The following is a 22,648-nucleotide window of genomic DNA, read 5'->3' on the forward strand; positions in this document are numbered from 1 at the left end:
ATTAGTATAAATACACACATAGGCTAACTTGTAACTCTCTAGTATCCAAAGAAAATAAGACTAATAAATCCATAAAAGTATTTTCATTTTTTATGGTTTTCTTTTTGGCTGTTTCTGTTATTTCACTCCCATTTGATGTTAACGAAATTCAAATTTGTTTAACAAAATTTAATTCTAAACGATTCGTCCTGTTATGTCACTTATTTAATTCAATTTCTTCCTTACACAGTTATTATCTTCTTTGATTTTTAATGCTTGTGTCTCCAAACTTGATTTAATACTTAGACTACGAATCATCGTGTTAATTTCACTTATTTAATTTAATTTCTTCTTTACACAATTATTATCTTTTTTATGTTTAATGCATGTGTCTCTAAAACTTGGTTTAATACTTATTTCCGTCCAGACGATCTTTTTCCTTATTCTGTAAAGTGTTATGGTCAATATCCCCATCACCTAGCCAGATTAGCCAGGGGGATTCACTTCAAACAGCGTCCTTGTTTCATTCAAACTTCGAGAAGAGTTTTTGTTAACACGGGATGAGTTGACGTGGTCCAAATCTCTCTAATCACTCCACACTAAACTGTCTCCTCCATTATTTCAATCACTCCACTCCAATTCTTTCAAATAATAATATTACATCGTCTAAGAATGGGATAATACATTTGAATCAATATTATTTTGACTGAGAAATAAAAAAAGTTACAACAGTATAACTATTATAAATAAATATTATTCATTATGAATTGATGCAGCCAAATTGAAAGCATCTCAACTAAATAATTCAAACAATTAATTGAAAAATGATAAAATTATTATATGTCGCTTACAGCCGACATCGAGTACTGCAAATTTGTTACGGTACTTTGTAAGAAACTTTACTTTCTATGGCTTCTCCCGAGAGTTAACTTTGATGATTATTTACATTGGTTTTTACTTGAATTCTTCATCCTTCTGGGGTGGCCACGATAATCTGACACCGATCCGGTATGTCCTGTGGTGTATATTCTAGTATCCGTGCGGTGAGTGAAATCCAAGCCGTAACCTCACTTCTGCGATTCGCGATTTGAATTGCTAACCATTCAAGTAGGGATACAAATTAAGAATTCAAATTGCAGATGAGTAGAATATTTTAGTCTTTGGAAACTTCAAGTTGGCTTCAGTCTCGTACTGTTTAAGTCATTTATTTCTGGTACATTTTGATAACTGAGATTTTGGACGAAGAACAGATTATGGTATTGCCGAAACCTGACTTGTAGTCGGTATTCATCTAAATAGATCGAAAGATATAACCGGAATGTTATGAGATTATGCGTATCGTGTTTTATCCATAGTTTACAGGATATCCAGTTTTGTTTATCAAACATGTGATAGCAAACCACACTTTCCGTTGGAATGTAATGACATTAAATGAAATGAAAATTACGTTATTAAAGACGAAGTTACTTTATAAAAGACCCCTCCACCACTTAACCAACACATTTAAATTATTAATTAAACATAATTCCATTTATTTTAAAATAGAATAATTTAAAATTATACTTTGTTTAAAGTTCGTTAATGGCGATGGAAGGTTTGAGAGATAATACGAGTACAATTTCGGACATGTGCCATCGTTATACGTGACACAATGTTTAGCACAACATTTCGAGCATTGAAATCTATTCTCTTACTCAGGTATGATTATAATTAGTACGTGGAAGTAAAGAAAGAAAAAAGAAGAGAAAGAGGTCAAAATAGATATGTAATAAACCTTAGCTTAAAACAGAAGCATCAATAATTAATTTAACTTTACACATATTTTAAATATCATTAGCATAGACAAATTCGCTTTCATTCATGTTACTTCTAATGCTTCCAGAACCACATTCCAAGGTCGACAACCACTATACCCCCTGAGTCCCAACATCAAAGCCCTCACCTTATCGCTTATCGATGGCTCTCACGTTTACTGGAAGAACATTCTACAACCGACAGTCAGAAACTAACTAAACGAATTACAAAAAGTAGGTGTTCGATGAATTAGATTTGATAATAAGGTATTGCCCCTCCATGTACTTCGTTCACTCATTTCAGACATAAATTAAAAAGTGACAAATAACTGGAGCAATTTGAATTTGGCTATGTACGGGATATTATGTAATGAATGCTGATTTAGTATCACATATCTGTTTGAAACGTAAGGATAGTAAGTCCAACTCCTCCGCTCCACCCCTGCTAACTCCAAAACGTACCATTACTGCCAACTCCACCACTCAAGTTTTGCTAACTCCACCGTTCCACTCATGCCAACTCCAACGTTCCACTACTGCAAACTCTACCACTCAAGTTTTGCTAACTTCACGCTCCACCCCTGGCAACTCCAACGTTCCACTACTGCAAACTCTACCACTCAAGTTTTGCTAACTTCACCTCTCTACCCCTACCAACTCCAACGTTCCACTACTGCCAACTCCACCACAAGTTTTGCTAACTTCACCTCCTCTACCCCTGCTAACTCCAACGTTCCACTACTGCAAACTCCACCACTCAAGTCTTGCCATCTTCACCGCTCCGTTTTTTCACCAATATGGCAATTAATGCCTATCTGTAGTATAATTTAATTTAAGATAATCAAGATGCAAATATTTCTTTATCTTAAATAATATGCCCATCTTCATTACTTTCTGGATTCATTCTCTCTTTATTTTAAAAGTGCCGATATCTTGTCTTCAAATTAAAAGTCGATTACAGATTACAGAGCTGCGTTACAACTTAAAAATATATTTCTCTACGTATCAAAACCTAATAGTTATAGCGATTTAGTGGCCGTTTCTTGCCACACTGCAAACAAAGAGAAATCGGAATGTTTATGTGATTTATAAGGGTTTTTCATTCTCTTTTTTGTGATTATTAATATAAAAAAACAACCAACTAGACACACGATTATTGACAAAAGAACGATTAGATTAAAAAAACAAAGTTATTTAATCTCAAAAGGGCCACGTGTGAGAGAAATAATGAAAACAAATTAGATGACAGATCATAAGTACAAGCTATGATTACAATTAGTATTTGCCATTCAAGCAATTGTAAAACTAGGATTAATTATCCATTAGCCAAGAATGTAATTGTAATTGTGGTTAGCAATAATTGCATAGTTAGCAATTAGCCAGAAGCGCGTGTGTAACAAACAACATACTATCTAAAATAATAATATCTGTTAAAATAGAATTAGTAAAAATAATTTAACACATACTTTTTGAAAATGAACGCTTGTGTGAAAAATACATTATGTATGGAATTAATGTAATATTTATTGTGTATAGTCTTGCAACTATATAAGTTCTATTTACCTTCAAATGCCTTTAGTTAGTAATCTGGAGACAGTCGTTTGGTCTCCACTTATATAACAGCTATATGTTATTGACTAGTAGAAGATCCTAACCTTCAATTTTCAAGTCTGTTCCTCACAAGATAATGTGTGCGTGACTGGGATCCGCACGGGGCAAGCTCTCAGCCTTGAGCGATCCGACGGTCATGAGTCAATTCTGAATTGGCGTTTACCTCCAGAATATTCAGATATTAGTGATAACTTACAAGGCAGGAATACACCACACCACGTGTAGCCACCACCAGGTTCGCTGAGGCTGGATGCAAAGTTCCAAATATATAGCTCATTTCATTGTCGATATGTCCTGCGGACAAAAATAACAATCATACAGAAAATGCATTTTTACATTCCCCGAGGGGGGGGGTGATGTACAGATGTGACCAAACATGGTTGGACATACAACATAATAGAACTCACTATTATCTATGTTGAAATTAAGTTTCATGCAAATTTTAAAGTTTATAGATAAAATATTTCTTGATAATATTTCTCCCGTAAAGGGAGTTTACTGTTTTAAAAATGTTTAGTTCAAAGCCACCTTTTCTTCTCAAGCTATATTGTTAAAATGTTTATTACCTCGTTAGGTGTTTTAAAAGAGGCACCAACTAATGCATTTTAAGATAAATTTTGTTTGAGAGGAATAAAAAAAAATCCAATTTTGTTTTTCTTATCGAGGTAGATGCTTTTAAAAGCGACACAAACTGATTTATTTTAAAACAAATTCTTGTTCAAAATGAATAAACAATGTTATTTCGTTTTTGTTACAATTGAGTTAAAATATTGGTAAACATTATATACAAATTAGAGATTTTCGATTTATTGATCCACGAACACTAGGCCTATACCTCTAATTTATGAATACCTCCAGAGAACGTTTTCCTCCATCAAATTAATGCCGAGTAATTAAGATTTTCACGTAACGAACCTTGTTTTTGCTTTTAAATGAGAAGGCAGTTTAGATGTAGCTTAAGACAATTAATTAATACATTTTTTACCATTTATAAATGACTATTTACGATTTTTTTTAAATCATTTAACAATTTATACATTTTCTGCTTTGTATCCTTGATGGAAGTGAGTAGATTTTAATGGAAAAGACATTTTTCATACTTCCACATTTAATTTATTTAAAAAGCGCTTTCGCCGGTTAAGGCATCATCAGTTAGATATTGTTTACAGAAAAAACATATGTGTAAAACTATATATGAAAAATGTCTTTTCCGTTAAAAATTTATAACGTGTTATAAATAGCGTAAACTAATACATAAACATAACAATTTTATTTTAAGAAATGTATTTTGTTAAAACTGATTGGAGCAGCTCCAGAAAAGTCTAAGTTGAGACAGTGAAAAACTATGTTTAGTAGCAAAGAAGTTTTAAGCATGTTTCGGCAGCATTGATTTGCTTTGTTGATACTTTCTAAATTAGAAAGTTTTGTACCGATTTATTGTACTTTCATAACTAAGTAAAGTTATTATGAGTCACCCGCGTTAAGAACTTCAGTTGGTCATTGTAAACTGTTTCAATAATATATTATTATGCTCACCAAAGTTCTGATGGTCAATTAATAATCAAAGAATGCGACTATCGACATTGTTCTGTTTGATAGATCCTCGCACAGGCCAATTTCCCATGAGGACGGGCAGAATAGGGCTTATAAGGGGATTAGCCTCTTCTTTAGACAAAAACTCGATTTCTTACACTGAGCACATGAAATCTTCATTAACAGGCGACAAAGAAGATAACCGTGAATAAATGGCACGCGTTACTGACGAGTGAGTCACGGTGCCAAAGTGGCAGTTACACCGCAGCCAAGTAACCAGTAATCTTATCAAGTAATCGCTATCGCGTCTGGGCGAACCTTGGCCATGACGCGCATGCGGCGCAGTACCTCGTGGAGGAACAGGGGCCACTTTGTGTCTAGTTATTCCGGAAAAAAAACAACTGGAAGCCTTACTGCTGAAGCCCTCCTTGTTCTCAGTCCACCAGCTCATTAACAGCATTCATTAATAATATTTTTTATTTATTGTACATTTTGTATGCCGAAATTGTTACATTTCAAAGGGAGTAAGATATCTAGTTGAAAATAACGTCTCAAAATATATAGCTCTTTAGTATTAAAGTAAAAAAATGGTGTATTCAAAATGGTTTTACTTTTTTTATCGTATCATAATTCTACACAATTTTCACGATTTTTAATTGGATTAGCTAGTGATATTAGTTATGAAAAATAAATTCATACTGTAAAGATATTAACTTTTAGATTTGTTTTGGTTTTATGATAAAATAATTTAACAGTTTACTTGTTTATAATTTTCAAAATACACTGTATACTTCTATTAATCTGTCTGCAATTAAAGAAAAGGCAACAGGGTGTAAGAGTGAAATACATTTCCTTTAGTGCGGGGATTTCAATGAAACTAAGTATATAAGTCTTATGCAATTTTTGAATGAACACATTTTCTTACATTTGGGTAAATTTTGGAGAAAAATACTAAAGGTTTGTATGTTTTTGTTATTGTTCTTAACTATACGATACGATCGCTCTTATAGTTATAAGTTTTGTAATGAATAATTTCAATTAATTTTATTTTTATACTTATATTTTACTGATTTATTGACATTTTATTTCTTTGTAACGAGTTTTAATTGAAATTCAGCCAGAAATATTTTTAGGCTTGCTTTTGTTTATAAAAATTTTTTACCTAATATCCATTGACGGCAATACTGACCTAGTAATGGCCTAGTATGTTTAAATAATACTTAACGCGATTTTCTAAGCTAACCAATAGTTTATTTCTGTAACGTTAATGCTTAACAAAATATTGTAAAACAAACTAGGGGCTATCCAAGTGAGATGATCATAGCATGATCTCATTGAATTGTTTTTCATGTTTTATTGAATTTATGTTCTAATGATGTCATGTATTTATGCTAATGACAATAAAATTTCAACAATTTATATAAAACAAAATGTTGTCCTGTCAAATAGGGCATAAGCTATTAAATAATTGTATACTAGTCATTTATCACTCCAATTTCAAGACTTATCAAATATAAATATTGCATTTTTTCATTGTGACAGGTACTTCAATGAAAATATGTTTAAGTTGTACGAGTGTATAAACCAAATTAGTGCATATTAGTAAATGTATAACAGAATAATGCTGTTACACAATAAAAAGAGAACCACAAAGCATCCTCACCATTTAACCACGGATTTTATGTTAGCGATTGGCGTATACTAATTCTTCACGTTTAAATGTTTCTTCTGCAACATTTTATAAACAAAGCACAATAAAATGTTTCACATGTTACAACCAATCAGCAACGGGTTAGTGAATCTTGTGATAAATCGGCTATATTAAGCTGCCTAGTAGATATTATAATTAATCAGCTGATATTAAGTAGGTTAGTGGATTAGAGTAACAGTCTAACCATCATAGAACCGTGTGCTTTAGTAATCAGCTGTTTTAAACAATTACTGTCATAAGTTGAAATCCCGTGGGGCAGAACCTATGGTCAGGTGTATTTCAAATCCACAAAAATCATGTAGAGTTTAAGAGCTTTCGATTTTTGTGATAGTATATGGATCAATAGTTTCAGATACCTAAAATCGCCGTGCAAACGCAAGAAATTCTTTTAATAATATACAATGGTCATTCTGTCTAGTTTTATTATAACGCCTGACGTCAACAAAACGCAATTGTTTTGCGAAGAGTAGTGCAAGTTGCATGTTAAATGAACAGGCGCTAACAGCATACAAATAGACACGTCTATTTCAATTTATTGTAAGATTTCAATTAGCTTTACTGTTACAAAAATTAGTTTTAATGCGATATATATATATATATATATGTATATATATATATGTAAATTATATTTGTATATAATAGGATAGATACCCACTAAGGCAGAAACAGAACTGATGTGTTTATCACCAGGTTTAAATTTAACTCATTCAAACGTTTCATTTTTATGGCTCCACATCTTCAGTCTGCTTCCTGAAACGTAAGTCGTCCACTACCTATTAATACTTTGATCTAACCTCACTTGTCACTCGTCCTCTTTCATTAGTGTTCCTTGATGAAGTAATCACATTCACTACTGTGTTAATGGATTCATAAGTTGCGATTGATTGACTCTTCAATTAGCTGATTATTATTGATACCGACAAGAGCGTGTAGCTTTGTACTGTTGATGTTATACTAACCTGACACTATTAGAAGATTAAACTGGGAATACGTCATAATACTAGATATCAGCTCATAATTGTACATACTCATATTTGTGTAGTTACCGTTCGCAAGTCAATCCATCTAAAATTATAAATTTTCAGTGAGTCTGATTAAAATTATAAAAAAAATTGTTTTGATGGTGTAGTGTTGGATGGTGTTAAAACACTTTACTTAATTATCTAATTTAATAGTTAATATTATATATCTTATCTATACAATAAATCCAAAAGTCCTGGAAGTCATAATTTTGCAATTTTTTATTACAAAAAACGGAAGCGCCGAACATAAGAATAGAACTTAAAACTTTACTTTTTCCTTTCATTACGTAAATATAAAGATCCTGAAAACATATTTTAAGATTTTAAATACTACGAACTAAGTAACTTGAATGATTATTTTATGGAGTTAATTAAAAATTGGACTAAGAAAAGGAAATTAGTGTATTGAGAGCCAAACAAGTATGTATGATAATGGCGATCTTTTAAAAACAATATTTTTAAACACCTTTAGAGGAAGTGGACTTTCAGAGCAAACATATTGTCTAAGAAAACTCCGTTTTTGACATATAACTTTATACTTTATTTGTAATTTCATTTTATGAAATTCTTCAAGTATTGCATACAAAATTATAGGGATATTTTAAGTTTGTAATGTTCAAAACATTTTAAATGGCCGTCATTTTGTCCGGGGTTGTCAAAATGTGTTTTCCTATTGTCAAAACCGTTAAAGTTCTGTAGCGTTTACTCATTTAGGTTATTCCTCTTACTCCAAATGGTATGCAGAACATTTAGGAGCCAAGTAACTGATAGCCCAAACATAGAATGTTATGTAATACCTGTATATTTATTTACCAAGGAAGTAGTTAGCGAGGATCCAAGGGGTTCGGATCCCCCTAAAAATTTCAGTTGTTTCAATTATCTTTTTTTAACACGATTACTATTATTATTTAAATTTCAGTATTACTGACACGCACTGCTGAAAGAAATTTTTAAGGAACAAAAATTGGGACCTCACGTTCTGTCCACTTTGGGAAAATATTTAGTTGTCTTGACCTCCCTCTTTCCCCCAATATTTCCTCCTGCCTACATTTTTGTTATTTACATAGTTTTATTTTTAACACAGGAGGAATTACTACAAAAGTGATAAGTCGTACCAAATCTTATCGATTACTCTGTAAATTCACTCTTGAGTAGCCGTCCCATTTTTAGTATTAGGAAACTAATTCCTTTCAGCCTTTTCGTCCGGATATCATACATATTAAATAATGGAAAATAGCGATATACTTACACACAATTAATTAGGCATATAATGTAATCAACAATTTTACAAATATTGGTTTGTAAAACAATAAATACGACTTGATTAAGCTTAAACCGTCATGACCATTTTTGATTGTAATAGTACCAAAATATCGATCAAGCCATACCCATTTAAATACTAGTGTTGATGTACCACTCCATTCTGAAGACACAATTCTGTAGAGTCTAGATCACAGATGTGTTTATCATTTGGAAAATTTTGAACAGAAACATTATTTAGATTTTAAAAAATATATAATTTATATAAAGGTAAGGGTTATACTTATAATGCTTATTGATTACCTATATGTGAATAGTACTGATGGGAATATAAGAGGCCATAACTTCAAAAGAACTTTAAGAGCGCCCTTTAGTATAAGAAACATTAGTTTATTAAAAAAAACACAATTTTTGAAAGTAAAAATCATTGCTTATCGGATAAAAAAAACCATGGAAACGTTTTAAATGTTAATATAAGTAAGATTTAGTGAAGATATTTTTTTTTAATTACACAAACCTGAGGAATGCAATCAAAATGAGGGCGTGTTTGGACGTGAAATGAGAACGTGAAATTTGGAATCGTCTATCAATAATTACTGATTAGTTTCTAATCGAACCTTAAGGTCTAAATTTACTTCATTTGAACATCAATGCTCAATTACATTTCGTTTAAAAATCGAATAATACACTGTATACGAAACAGAAAAATGTAAGAATCCATAACCTCTCAAATGAAGAGCCAATAACCTGATCTTAAAACATAAAGATATCACAAAAAAGTCAATTATGTATAAAACTTATGGATTGCTTGGGAAAAGACGATTTTGGGATGAAAATAAATTGAAAAATGTTTTTGATATGTTATCAGACTACTCATTCGTACGTCACAAAATGTGAGCGAATTGAGACATACTTAGTTTCTCGGAGATTGGTTAAAAAAACATTATGTAGTACCGAAAATCAAATATTTAACATAACTAGCAACACATTTGTAAGATTCAATCTCTCTCGTTACGTTTTTATGGAGGAGGGGAGTAAAACCCTTATCGTAAATTAACTAGGCCTAACTAGCACAAGTAAATGTTATGCTGGACAATGGCGCGATGGGATTGGTCTATATTTTATAGCGTGATTTGGGTTTTAATAGATTTACTATCGCTCAGTGTTGTAATTGTTCTGAACAATTGGTAGGACATAAATTGTGAATAGGCTCTAAAACTGGGCTTGGTTTATGTGATGACGTCACCAGGGTTAATGTTCGATGGGATGGCTTACTTCTGCCACGCCCGGATCATCTGCCCACCCGCACAGGGAACACTGGAAGAGACATGGCAAGGACCGGCGGACTGGACTTCTGAAAGGATGTTGGAGTGACTCAAACCTTCTGCACCTTTTTGTACAATTCCTGTCTTATTCTTCAGAAAATATCAAAATTACAATTAAATCTCGAACTGGCAATCGAAATTTATTGTGATGTTTTGACAGTTCATATACTAGTACATAAATCAACACTACCGCCACTATTGATATACCATTGCAAACAGAAAGAATTGCTTACATCAATAGTGACATTGGTTTTGCTGTTTTCGTAACAGTGATGTCACAGTGACGTCATACATTTTGCTAGAAAGGTGGTCTTCATTTTCGGTTGTTAATTTACTTATTGTTTAGTAGAGCATACAATTCTCTAAATCTTTGTGTATTTTGGAAACATTCAGTGTGCAAATGAAATTTTTATAAATAAAAAATTGTACCCATAGTAACTAATAGCCTTCGTGTACTATTTGTGTTTTCTTTACAATATATATATATATATATATACCTACAATAATTATTTACCTACTGTATATCTCTTGAAAATGTCTTAAGACGAAATATAGAGAATTTTTATGTTCTTTTCTTCTATTCTTTTCTATTCTTATTGAAGATATATATATACCGTATATATATATATATATATATATATATATATATATATATATATAATACACACTTGGTATACCATTATATATTTTGTGAAACTAGATAGAATAAAGAATAAATTGGCTATCTCAGAATCTAATATTTATGATATTAGCACACTTTTATCACACAGGGATATTAGCACACAGGGGTAGTCCCACCACTTTTCGACAAAAATGTTGTATAGTCATTTTTCAAAATAATTTATGGACAATGTTTTTATACTCTAATTATCTACACGTTTTTCTGAAAAAATAATGTATTACACATGTATGTTTATAGTAAAAATGTATTTTTTACAACATGTCGTTTTTTACAAAATACTTGTACCAACAATATGATATAATAAAGTTGGTATAAATTTTATAATAACAATAACCTAACAAAATCTAAACTTTGCTATTAATTATTGAACATAAGTGTACTAGTAGTCTAGTCTATAATAAAGAGATTGTATTAATTGTACAATACATGACTATTTCTTTTGAGGACAACATTTAGGGTTTAAAAATGGCGTAAAATAACATCTGGTATTGTTCTTTAACTTCATTTATAGACATGAGATTCGATATCACATCGGGATACCACTATTCACTATCAAAGAGTGTCTTCGCGAATTGCGACTAATTGGCCGCAATTAAAACACAAAGCCACTCCAATTACATTAATTGCCAAACAAAGCTTCGTTCATTACAAAACTTGACCGATACTGTCGTGTTTGCTTAACCGCAATTACACGGGCGTAGTTTTTAAAGTGAAGGCTCCCATAGCAGAATGCTATCTCAATCTCCAATGTAACCTTTAATGACTCGTGTTGCAAGCATCGCAAATTATAGAGACAAGTCGACTACTTCCATTAGCTATGGCGACATAGAACAAATGACAGGTGATCAAACAGGTGTTCGTGGCTGCCTGTCACCTGACAGTATTGTCACGTCATAGAACATGACTTCCGGTAGCCCGAGTTGACAGTCAGGCCACGGACATGGCAGCGAACAATCCACCGGTGACATCAGAGGATAAGCTACTTTCTTGGATGACGTCAGTTTTAGCAGTCACAAGTCTAACACCATCTTAGGGCATGGCGATTCTACCACCAGTTGAGCTCTGAGATCCAATAACAATATATTGCTTATCCTTTCACGAAGTAAAGGCGTTCGGCCTTTTTTAAAATCGCGACTTAGATGGGAGGTCATCAATCGGCCGAATTTTCAACCGGCCGGTCCCATCGATCTGCATATCACATGGTTTTTTTCAAAGCAATATTCACCATCAATTATTCCGCACATTATGAAATAAATTTACTGTTTCAAAGCCATCAACTTTACGTATATATTTAGTAGGCAAGAACCAAACTATCCTATAATATTTTTACCCTTTAGACAACCTCTCATTTTGACCTTCACTAAAACTATCGCGGGTGACAATCGATATGTTTATTCAAAGGTGAAATTCCTCAATTTCTCAATTTTTGTGCTAATACAGTAAAATGCAAATTGGCTCTCGGTTCCTGGGCTGTAGTTTCTTTACCTGTTAAGTCAAGAGTATTTATACCACTTTTAGTTTATATTTGTTTATATATTATTTTTATATTTTATTATTTTATACCACTATTACTTCTGAACTCGGCTTCATCAAGTGACATCTTTGTATCCCCATTGGAAGTTTCGTTTACATATGGCGAAACAAGATATGATTCGGAGATGTGGTATATCATTAATGTATTGAAGATCCCTCTATCCGAATAAATCTTTGTTGCGGATTTCTGCGTTTAACATGCAGGGATGGAATGAATAATGTGAAGTAAAAGTACATCCCGATGACAGATCGAAGATAAACTAAACTTGTTGTTGTTTCAAGATTAGTACATTTTTATGACATCTTGGCATTTTTATAAAACTTTCAACGCCAGTGCGGTGGAGCCCTGAGGCTTTATAGTAAACTCGAGACCTAATAGATACCTGCATCATAGAAGGAATGCACTATCTGATGTGCAGCAGTAGTAGTAACTGATGTGTGTCTAGGTGAGCAGCGAACGTCTGGGGGCAAAACAAAAATAGCCTGTAGGAAATACTGACAAAAATATATTGAAATGCTGTAATGTACCGAAAGCGAAATGAATATAGCCTCTGACTTACAAGGTTTTGTCTTTGGAGTTGAAATAAGAACAGGTCGAATAAGTGTGACAGTATACTCAGTAAAGTACTACACATTTCATATATCATGTAGCGTTGAAGTGTTAAATGTTCGGGTTTCTACTTATACGTTTCTACTAATAGGTTTGTTAATAGGTTTGGTGCCACTAAAACTAAGTTAAGTCAAATCAAAGCTTGTAATGGCACGATTTTTTCTCTTGCAAACTCAATCCAGAGTACCGTTTTTGATTTTCAACCATCTTCTAGAGAAAAATCATTACGTAAGGAGCGGTCAGCACCTGAATTTATCTGGTAAGAGATTGTTGTGTACGCATTTGTATGCTCTGTTGTCTCATTATACAAAGTTCTCTCGAGCTGACGAGCATCACTCACCAGCCTCTTTTTTATAGAATCAGACACCTTTTCTAATAAATTGTAGTAAGAAGTCTATAACCTTGTTGCATCAAAATGTACAATCTGTTGTCTCAAAAAATTGGGCCCATTGAAGCCATTCTTCACAGTAAAGATGTAGATATAGCTTGTTTAACAGAGCATTGGCTAACCCCCGACAAGCGGAGTAGTTTTGAATATACAGGGGGTACTGGGTTGCTGATATTTACTGTAGACCTAACCTCGCTAGAGGTGGTGTTTGTACACTTGTCAGTAACAGATTCCCTCATCTCGTCTCAGACCGCCAGGTTATCTCTCACCTCAACTACGAGAAGCACTTTGAGTCCTCTGTTGTTGTTGTCCATGTTCTGAATTTGACATTACTGTCACTTTTACAGATCTCCAGATGGCGACTGTGACGTTTTCATTGAGAGGACTGGAGGAGGCTCTCAGAATACTTATGAGAAGCAACAGGAATATTATCATATGCGGAGATTTTAATATTCATTTTGGGAAGTAACTGACAAGAAATTTGTTCAACTATTAGATGTTCTCAATAGTTTTTCACTGAAAATTCTTATTCGAGGAGTGACACGTCCTTGCTCTTCTGGTGGCTCGTGCATTGATAACGTCTTGACTAACATTGAGGTCGATCAGTCTCAGCCGAAATACTCCCTACAGCCTTATCGGACCACGAAGCCAGTTGTTCTCCGTCTCAGACACCTCTGGTTCGACTGGTAGCGGGCCGAAGATGGTAAAAGCGAGAAGGTTCTCCTCAATAAACGTTGATAGATTTTCTAGTCTTTTGCAACAGGTTAACTGGAACAAACATGTATTCAATGATGATTAGGGAGGATATTGAGGTCCAATTTTCTTCTTTTATGGATGTTCTTGTACATATCTTTAATTTAGCATTTCCCCTTATCACTCGCAAGGCCGAACGTAGAGTACGTCCTAAATGGCTCACTGTTGGGGTCGTCAGAGCGAGGGAGGCGTTGAAGGATCTATATTTGCTCCAGCGCGATTATCCATCGGCTTTCCATCGCAAGTTGTATAATAAAAGAAAATCCGAGTATCGAAAGCTTATCCAATCGGAGAAGGAGCATTGTGGCTAGGTCTCATATTGAGAATAGTGACAATACAGGAAAGGCGGTTTGGCAGATTGTGGCTGAATATTCAGGGAAGTGCAAAGGTAACAAACGCATAAATGGTTTGATTGATGATGGCTTTTTGGTCTCAGAACCTTGTTTGATAGCTGCAAGGTTTAATTCTCATTTCGTTAACGCTTGTAATCAGTTGGACCTTCAGAGCAAAATAACATCAACTGATTCGGGGTTGCCCAGCTCTCCATGTTCATCGAGCATTTTTTTTGCTCCTGCCTCGTACAGTGAAGTGTTGAGTGTGACTAAGGGTCTCAAGGCCAGCTCCTCTTCTGATGTATTTGATATGTCTCCATCCATTGTCAGGAGGGTTGCAGATTCACTCTCGTGTCCCTTAACTGTCCTGTTTAATAATTCTATTAACCAAGGACTCTTTCCTTCTGCGTTAAAATCCGCCAAGGTCATTCCTGTCTTTAAGAAGGGAGATAGAACCTCAGTTAACCAATATCGCCCCATCTCAATTCTTCCCACGTTGAGCAAAGTATTTGAACGATTAATTCACAATAGAATGATTAATTTTTCTTAACGAAAATTCCTTACTATCTCCTTCACAATTCGGGTTTCTTAAAGATAAATCAACCACTCACGCGATAAATGATTTCCTTAATACCGCCTTCTCTTCTGTTGACTCTGGCAGTGAGACTGCGGGCAAATTTTTTGTGATCTTTCCCGTGCCTTTGACACCGTCAATCACCAAACGTCTCCTGGGACAAGATGGAAATGTACGGTGTTAGAGGCATCCTCTAGAGTGGTTTCGTTCCTATCTTTCTGGTCGCTCTCAGTTTGTTGAGATCACCAACAAAGGGGGTAGGGGTAGGTCTGCTCTCTTACCGGTCAATGTTGGTGTGCCGCAAGGGCTCAATTCTTGGCCCTCTTTTATTTAATATATACGTGAATGACCTTAACTTCATCTGTGAGGGGCCCACTTGGTGCAATATGCGGACGACACCAGTGTACTTATTCAGGCTGACACAGCTCAATCTCTTTTCCACCGAGCTTGCTTTTTCACTCAAGAGTCTTAGTTCTTGGTTTTCTGCTAACTATTTATTTTCTCAATCCTGAAAAAACCTCAATAGTCCACTTTAGACCCCACAAGAATGAGAGTGCGTTAGTTACTCTCCTTGACAATATACCTATCGAGCATTCTTCAACGGTCTGCTTCCTGGGATTCCACATTGATTCCAGATTTGATTGGTCAAAATCACATCAGTCATGTCTGTCAAAGACTTGGTGCCAGCATTTACTCTTTAAGGTACCTAACAGGTTTTCTGTCTAGAGATACCGTTAGGCTGGTGTACTTTGGTTACTTTGTGCCCATTTTAACATATGGATTGATTTTTCTGGGGGACGGCTTCAGGTAGGTTGATCAGTAGGGTTTTCAAACTGCAGAAGAAGGCTGTTCGACTGATGTGTGGTCTGGGTCATCGTGAGAGCTGTCGGGAGGTTTTCCCTAGGGAACGCCTAATGACATTGCCAATCACTTTATATATATTCGGTTGCCACATTTACATTTAAGAACCTTCAATCCTTCCCATCATTTAACCACGTGTATTCTACAAGAAACAGAGATGCTCTAATCATTCCGCAACACCATAATAACACATTTAAAAAATCAATGTCATATATGGCCCTAAAATCTTTAATGCTTTGCCTTCTAGTATCACAGCATGCGAGACTGAGACGTCTTTTAAAAACAACTTAAAAAAATACCTAATCAGACAAGCATTCTACTCCATTAACGAACTGGTGAGCGGTGCTCAGCCTAGTGGACGATATAAATTAGATTGTTTGTAGTTTAAGTTGTACTATTTTATATTTTAAAACTGTTTTAACTGATATTTAAATGTGTGATTTTGTTCTGTCTAGTATTAATCGGTTCTATAATATCTGACAATGTTCCATGCATGTATCATGTCAATGAACAGTAAAGAATTTGATTTGATTTGATTTGATTTGGTTGGTCTATACATCGAAGGATGTTTTAGCAAGAGAATTCTTCGGATAGCAATCAAGGAAAACTCCATATTTGAAAGTAAAATTTGAAGATAGAGATTTATTTGTAGAATATAATATTTTTAAACCTATAACGTTGTTTTACACTCCGTTTGAGAAGGTCATTAGACACCTTATCAGCGCTGACTGCATTACTGGTTGTTGTCTGTCTTCAAGTAGATCAGCCTCCAATCCAGCTTCAAGAAGGAACTGACAGCAAGGCCACTTGAGGGGATCGCAATTAAGCTCATGAATAATCATGAGCTCAAACAGATGCATTGGTTCACTTAGAAAGTAACAGTTAATGATTTAACTGTTCCGAAGAAACAGTTTCGTCGTTGTCGAACCCTAAACATCTAGTAGACTTAGAGGTTTTTTGGTTAATGGAATTTGGCAAAACCTAAATCTGATATTGATAAACTGTTGTGGCGAGTAAAATTCCTTTTTTGGAGTTATTCGGAAATAAGTAGATTTGCTTTCAGTACATTACTTGCTTTCGGACAGATACAAGGAAAATGAACAGGATGAGATCAGTCGGCGATTATCACACTTTTCTTATACTGATAACAAACTTTTGCTATAAATCGCGTATGTTTTTCTTTTTCAGACAGTATTGTACCTGATAGACAGTTCGGAGCTGTTCCAACTGTTGCTATACTCTCCTGACCACAGGATGAGATCAGTCGGCGATTATCACACTTTTCTTATACTGATAACAAACTTTTGCTATAAATCGCGTATGTGTTTCTGTTTCAGACAGTATTGTACCTGATAGACAGTTCGGAGCTGTTCCAACTGCTGCTATACTCTCCTGACCACAGGATGAGATCAGTCGGCGATTATCATACTTTTCTTATACTGATAACAAACTTTTGCTATAAATCGCGTATGTTTTTCTGTTTCAGACAGTATTGTACCCGATAGACAGTTCGGAGCTGTTCCAACTGTTGCTATACTCTCCTGACCACAGGATGAGATCAGTCGGCGATTATCACACTTTTCTTATACTGATAACAAACTTTCGCCATAAATCGCGTATGTTTTTCTGTTTCAGACAGTATTGTACCTGATAGACAGTTCGGAGCTGTTCCAACTGTTGCTATACTCTCCTGACCACAGGATGAGATCAGTCGGCGATTATCATACTTTTCTTATACTGATAACAAACTTTTGCTATAACTCGCGTATATTTTCTGTTTCAGACAGTATTGTACCTGATAGACAGTTCGGAGCTGTTCCAACTGTTGCTATACTCTCCTGACCACAGGATGAGATCAGTCGGCGATTATCATACTTTTCTTATATTGATAACAAACTTTTGCTATAACTCGCGTATATTTTCTGTTTCAGACAGTATTGTACCTGATAGACAGTTCGGAGCTGTTCCAACTGCTTCTATACTCTCCTGACCACAGGATGAGATCAGTCGGCGATTATCATACTTTTCTTATACTAATAACAAACTTTTGCTATAAATCGCGTATGTTTTTCTGTTTCAGACAGTATTGTACCTGATAGACAGTTCGGAGCTGTTCCAACTGCTGCTATACTCTCCTGATCACAGACTCCAACCATGGCGCTATGTCTCCTACATGTTACTCCACCTAGATACCACCCACCTGCTGATAAACCTCGGCATCCAAACGGTGCTCGCCATCCCTTTAGAGGCTGAACAGGGCTTTCTGAGGACTGCCCTCGTCTATATTCTTGGAGGATTGGCAGGTAACTTTTAATAATATTTTTACATAAAAGTTCATTTAGTCTCGTTGTGTTCATCTATGTTCCTTCCTTGCTGAATTTCGCTAACGGATTATGACATTTTTAATACTTTGACTTAAAAAATAATTTAAAGTATCATGTAACAGTACATATTGATGTCCTTTTTTCATAATCCAATGACTTAAATGGATATTTAACCAACTTACCGGAACTGGTGAATCTGAGTTCTTTACTTCAAGGATATTGGATTTTAGTCCATCTATTGCTTATTTGTTCTGTCCCTTTTGGATAATTATATTACAGATAATTTTTATTCGTTAAATTACATTTTCTGAATTACACATTAATATATTCGGGATCACTTGTCCTTTTGGATTCATTCCAATTCACGAGTCCCGACGATTTCAGACACGATTGTATACTAGTGTCTTATTTCAGGATCCTTGGGAACTGCAGTGCTAGATCCAGAACTATCTATGGTCGGATCATCTGCCGGAGTCTACGCTCTACTCCTGGCTCAACTTCCTAACATCCTTTACGTAAGTTGCATTAGCATACGAGGAAAGATAGTGTGAAAATGTGTGAGAAGTGACATCTTGAATCAAAAAGTGAACTCTGCACCGAGCTAGTGCAAACATTGTTCTTACTTTGATTAGGTTGTGGTCAAAAGGTATTCATAAATTTGCCCGGTATGAAAAAGAGGTTGGATGCGGTGAATTTGGTGACGGCTGGCTGTAAAGATCACATAGAACCGAAACTTCAGACGTGAAGCTGGCATACCTAATTTTATTGGCATATCTCCGATAAAGAGTTTTCCTTTCGTATCAACTGCTTCTTACAGCATATGTTAGAGAAACAGAAATCAGGATAGGATTTAATCCAATGCCCTATTTAAAAACTATTCCTATGTTGGGACTTGTAAATAGTGAACGTAAACAATTCTGGATGGATGCTGGTTATTCTGGCAATAGATTAGAGGAGGCGAAGTGAGTGCTAATGCACTAAGTCCCCAATCTAAAGGTTGCTAATAGGTTGGTTCTGATTCGAGAAGTGCTGTAAAGTATGTACAGTTGTCATCTGCCATTTCCTTAAGATTCACTGGTGAAGAACTAGGATGAGCTTCCACTGCTTCAGGTATTGCTCCATCAACACGTCTGCTTATGTGTTTATGGAATGTGAAGTATGTAAAGAGTGTAGGTGAGAGATGAGATATGTGTTGACCAGAAAAAAGTCCTTTGGATAAGAGGAGGAAGGTGACCAAGGAGACTTTTGAAGTATTCAGTAGGATGGCAAAGAAGCTGTAGAGAATAATAAAGATATAGAAAGAATCAAATGGACTTTGTAATTTTGTTGTGGATAAGATAGGAGGGTTTAAGTTAAGAGTTCAAGGATTAGTTGCCTATTAAGCGATCTTAGATAAGTTGACTAATAACAAGGAAGTGAGTGGAAGGACTTATCAATGACTATTAGGCGTAGATTAAATAATAGGAAGAGAAGGATGATTTGGCCTATTGGATGTAGTAGAATAATGTAATTGTACTTGGAAGTACGAAGGACCTAGTCGTAAATAACAAGCATACATAGGATATAACAGTTTAGTTAGGTAGGGGCAGTTTTATAGTACTACAAAGCCCTTAGACACCGAATAGAACAATCGAGCGGGAAAAATCCAGGGTTAGAAAGGTAAAGGGAGTTTCAAGGCCCAGCTCAGACCCAAGTCATTGTAAGGACAAATGCTGAAGCAAATTTAGCACCGATGATGCACGGATCAGCATGCGTTCATCATTACCAACTCGAAAACAAAATGAAATAAATGGACGTAGTCAGCAAGTGGCTTAGAATGACTTAACTCATACCTAAGTGTTCCCTAAAACGATAGCGGCTAATTCGAAACTAAGAAACGCTGGTGCCAACATACGTCATGCGACCCAGAGGCATCGAAAAGAACGGATATCTAAATAAAAATTAAACGCGAAAACTAGTTAACTCGAAATTGCGTCTAGATCGACGTGAGCTCGAGACTAAGGAACACTGGAACCAACGTACTTGAAGAAGCGACCCAGCTGCCTCTAAAAGAATTTTTAGAAGAGCTATTTATTTAATGTAATATACTCTTTCTAATAGTGATCAAAGTACTGAATATCATTTACTGATTATATCGTTAGTTACTCGCAAGAATAGGCAAAAATAAGTATTGGCAAGCAAACTACTGCGTGGACTTACACGTACCTGAGCGCGTCGTCTCGTGTGTAGTACCTTAGCCCTCCGCTGTAAGGCGCTCCGTCGTTGAAGCGATCCCGTATGCCGAAACTTCGTGGTATCGTTTCCTGGTCGGGCTAGATCCCGCGTGCTGACGTCTTCTGCGTTGAAGTTGTACTACCAGGGGGTATTTGTAAGTAACAGATACAGTTCATAATATGTTTAAACTAAACATGATTGCTTTTAAAATAAAAACCTTATTTAGCCTCCTGCAAAAATAACATGTTACAAGGATATAGTCAAAAAGAGATAAGTAAGGATAAATGAAATGAGAAAAAGTAAGAGTAAACCAAAAACGAAAAGACAGTGTAGGAAAACGAAAATCTATTACTATAAAGAGAGTGAAGGGCAGGCAGCACGTTTAGGAATAAAGTGAGACATCCTGCCTTCGCTGTTGAGTGCGGAAGGCTCACAGAAGGTAAACAATTTTAAGAAAGGAAATTTCACAAAAGTTAGATTGTGAACTACATCTTACGTAGGCTCGAAGAATATCGACTGTAGAGCCTACAGTTAGGGTGGTATTACGATCTTGGTGAAGAACTTTCATAATGTGCTACTACTTCTAGTTTTGTCTTTTGCCAGAACTTCTGTGAAGTCTAATTAAGGGTAGGTAATCTCCAAGTTAAATGTCCTGAAGTGAACGCTATAAAGTCCAAGGAAAAAGACTTGATATTGGCAATGGCGACTTAGAAACGTTTGGTCTTGGTTTACAAAGCGCACAAAAACACAAACGTACACTTTTGTGTTGCACTACACGCAAGTCGAGCACTTGTATATTTTATTTCCTTCTTGGATTTTTAAGTATTCTGTTACTTAGTAAATTTTCATGTTTGTTGTAGTTGCAAATAAAATGAAACTTTTTAAAATAAATTAACTTAATATGATTCAATACCGTAGTATGTATTTGTTTGATTTGTATGTAAACTATTGTGACAATAAAGTAATAATGATTTTCCACGACATTAGTTCAAACAAAAACGAATAGTTTTCTATTAGGTTCGATAAATTATCAGTAGAAAAATACCGCTCATCCCCATTTTGAAAAATCGGATAGCTTTTCCTTTAACAGTTCTGGATTTTGAGTTTTATTTTAAAGATCCTCGTTTTTGTTACAGAACTACGAACTACTGCGCTATCAGTGGTACAGGGTGGTCAGCGTAGTCTGCCTATGTGTGGGGGACTTGACGTACGACATGTTCCGACAGGCTGGCCCTGTTATCAGCTGGGCAGCACACGTGTCCGGAGCGGTCGCTGGCCTGCTGGTCGGCCTCACCGTCTTCACTTCCTACAGTGACTGCTCTCCTCTCTCACTGTCCTTGCTGCGGTACGCTTCCATCGTCTTGTTCACCATTCTCGTCCTATTCTCGATTTTGTACATTCATACTCATAAAAATAAAGCTATTTTACATTACTTGTGTTTTCCTGTGCTATTGTTCCAAAAACGCCAAACTATTATGCATAAAAATATAACTTTAAAATCCTTATCCTCGTGGAAAAGTGATGGTGTACTGTAATCAATTGAGTCTAAAGAACTAATCCAAATGAAAGCCATGTTGGATCGATCAATTATTTATGTTAATGATTAAGTTAGGTTAGGTCGTCATGTTAGGGCATTGTGAAGTTATTAGTCCAAGTCACAAATTTCCAAGTCATTAAACTCATGAGCAAAGTGCTTTATTCTCCAAGAGAAAATCTGCAAATGATTTGTACTTTTTAATTAGTACTAGTATTTGTATTTATGTTTACTTGAAATTGAAACTCAATAATATTCCCTTTTGACATGTATCACAAGGTCTCTTATTAATAACTACCCATATTATTACTTTTCAAGAACTGAATGTGCATTAAAAATACAATTAATTAATAAGAACAGTTTATTAAGAGTCTTTAAAATATCTATACTGTAGAATACCAGAGTCTTCATCTTACTCTATTATTCTTGTTTTGAACAAATTGCAGATATTTCTATAACAAAAACAGACAAAAAAATTATTACCATAATTACAATTTCCAACACTGTTTAGACCTAGAGTTATTTAAAAAATTGATCCAATAAATAACTTATCCTAAGATAAGAGATATAATAATTGGTGTAATTAATAAAAAAATGTCTTCCTATAGC

General features: G+C 34.9%; 1 protein-coding gene across 1 annotated transcript in view; it reads left to right on the top strand.

Annotated features, from left to right (window-relative positions):
* Positions 1 to 22,040, top strand: part of LOC124368217 — a 57,569-nt gene extending 35,529 nt beyond the window's left edge. The window contains exons 5-7 of the mRNA XM_046825492.1: positions 18,048 to 18,270; positions 18,706 to 18,806; positions 21,642 to 22,040. Coding sequence (XP_046681448.1) covers positions 18,048 to 18,270; positions 18,706 to 18,806; positions 21,642 to 22,040 — 723 coding nt within the window. The remainder of the gene's footprint in view (positions 1 to 18,047; positions 18,271 to 18,705; positions 18,807 to 21,641) is intronic.
* Positions 22,041 to 22,648: the final 608 nt, after the last annotated feature.

The sequence above is a fragment of the Homalodisca vitripennis genome, chromosome 8 (genome assembly GCF_021130785.1).
Source record: "Homalodisca vitripennis isolate AUS2020 chromosome 8, UT_GWSS_2.1, whole genome shotgun sequence".
Lineage (NCBI taxonomy): Eukaryota > Metazoa > Arthropoda > Insecta > Hemiptera > Cicadellidae > Homalodisca > Homalodisca vitripennis.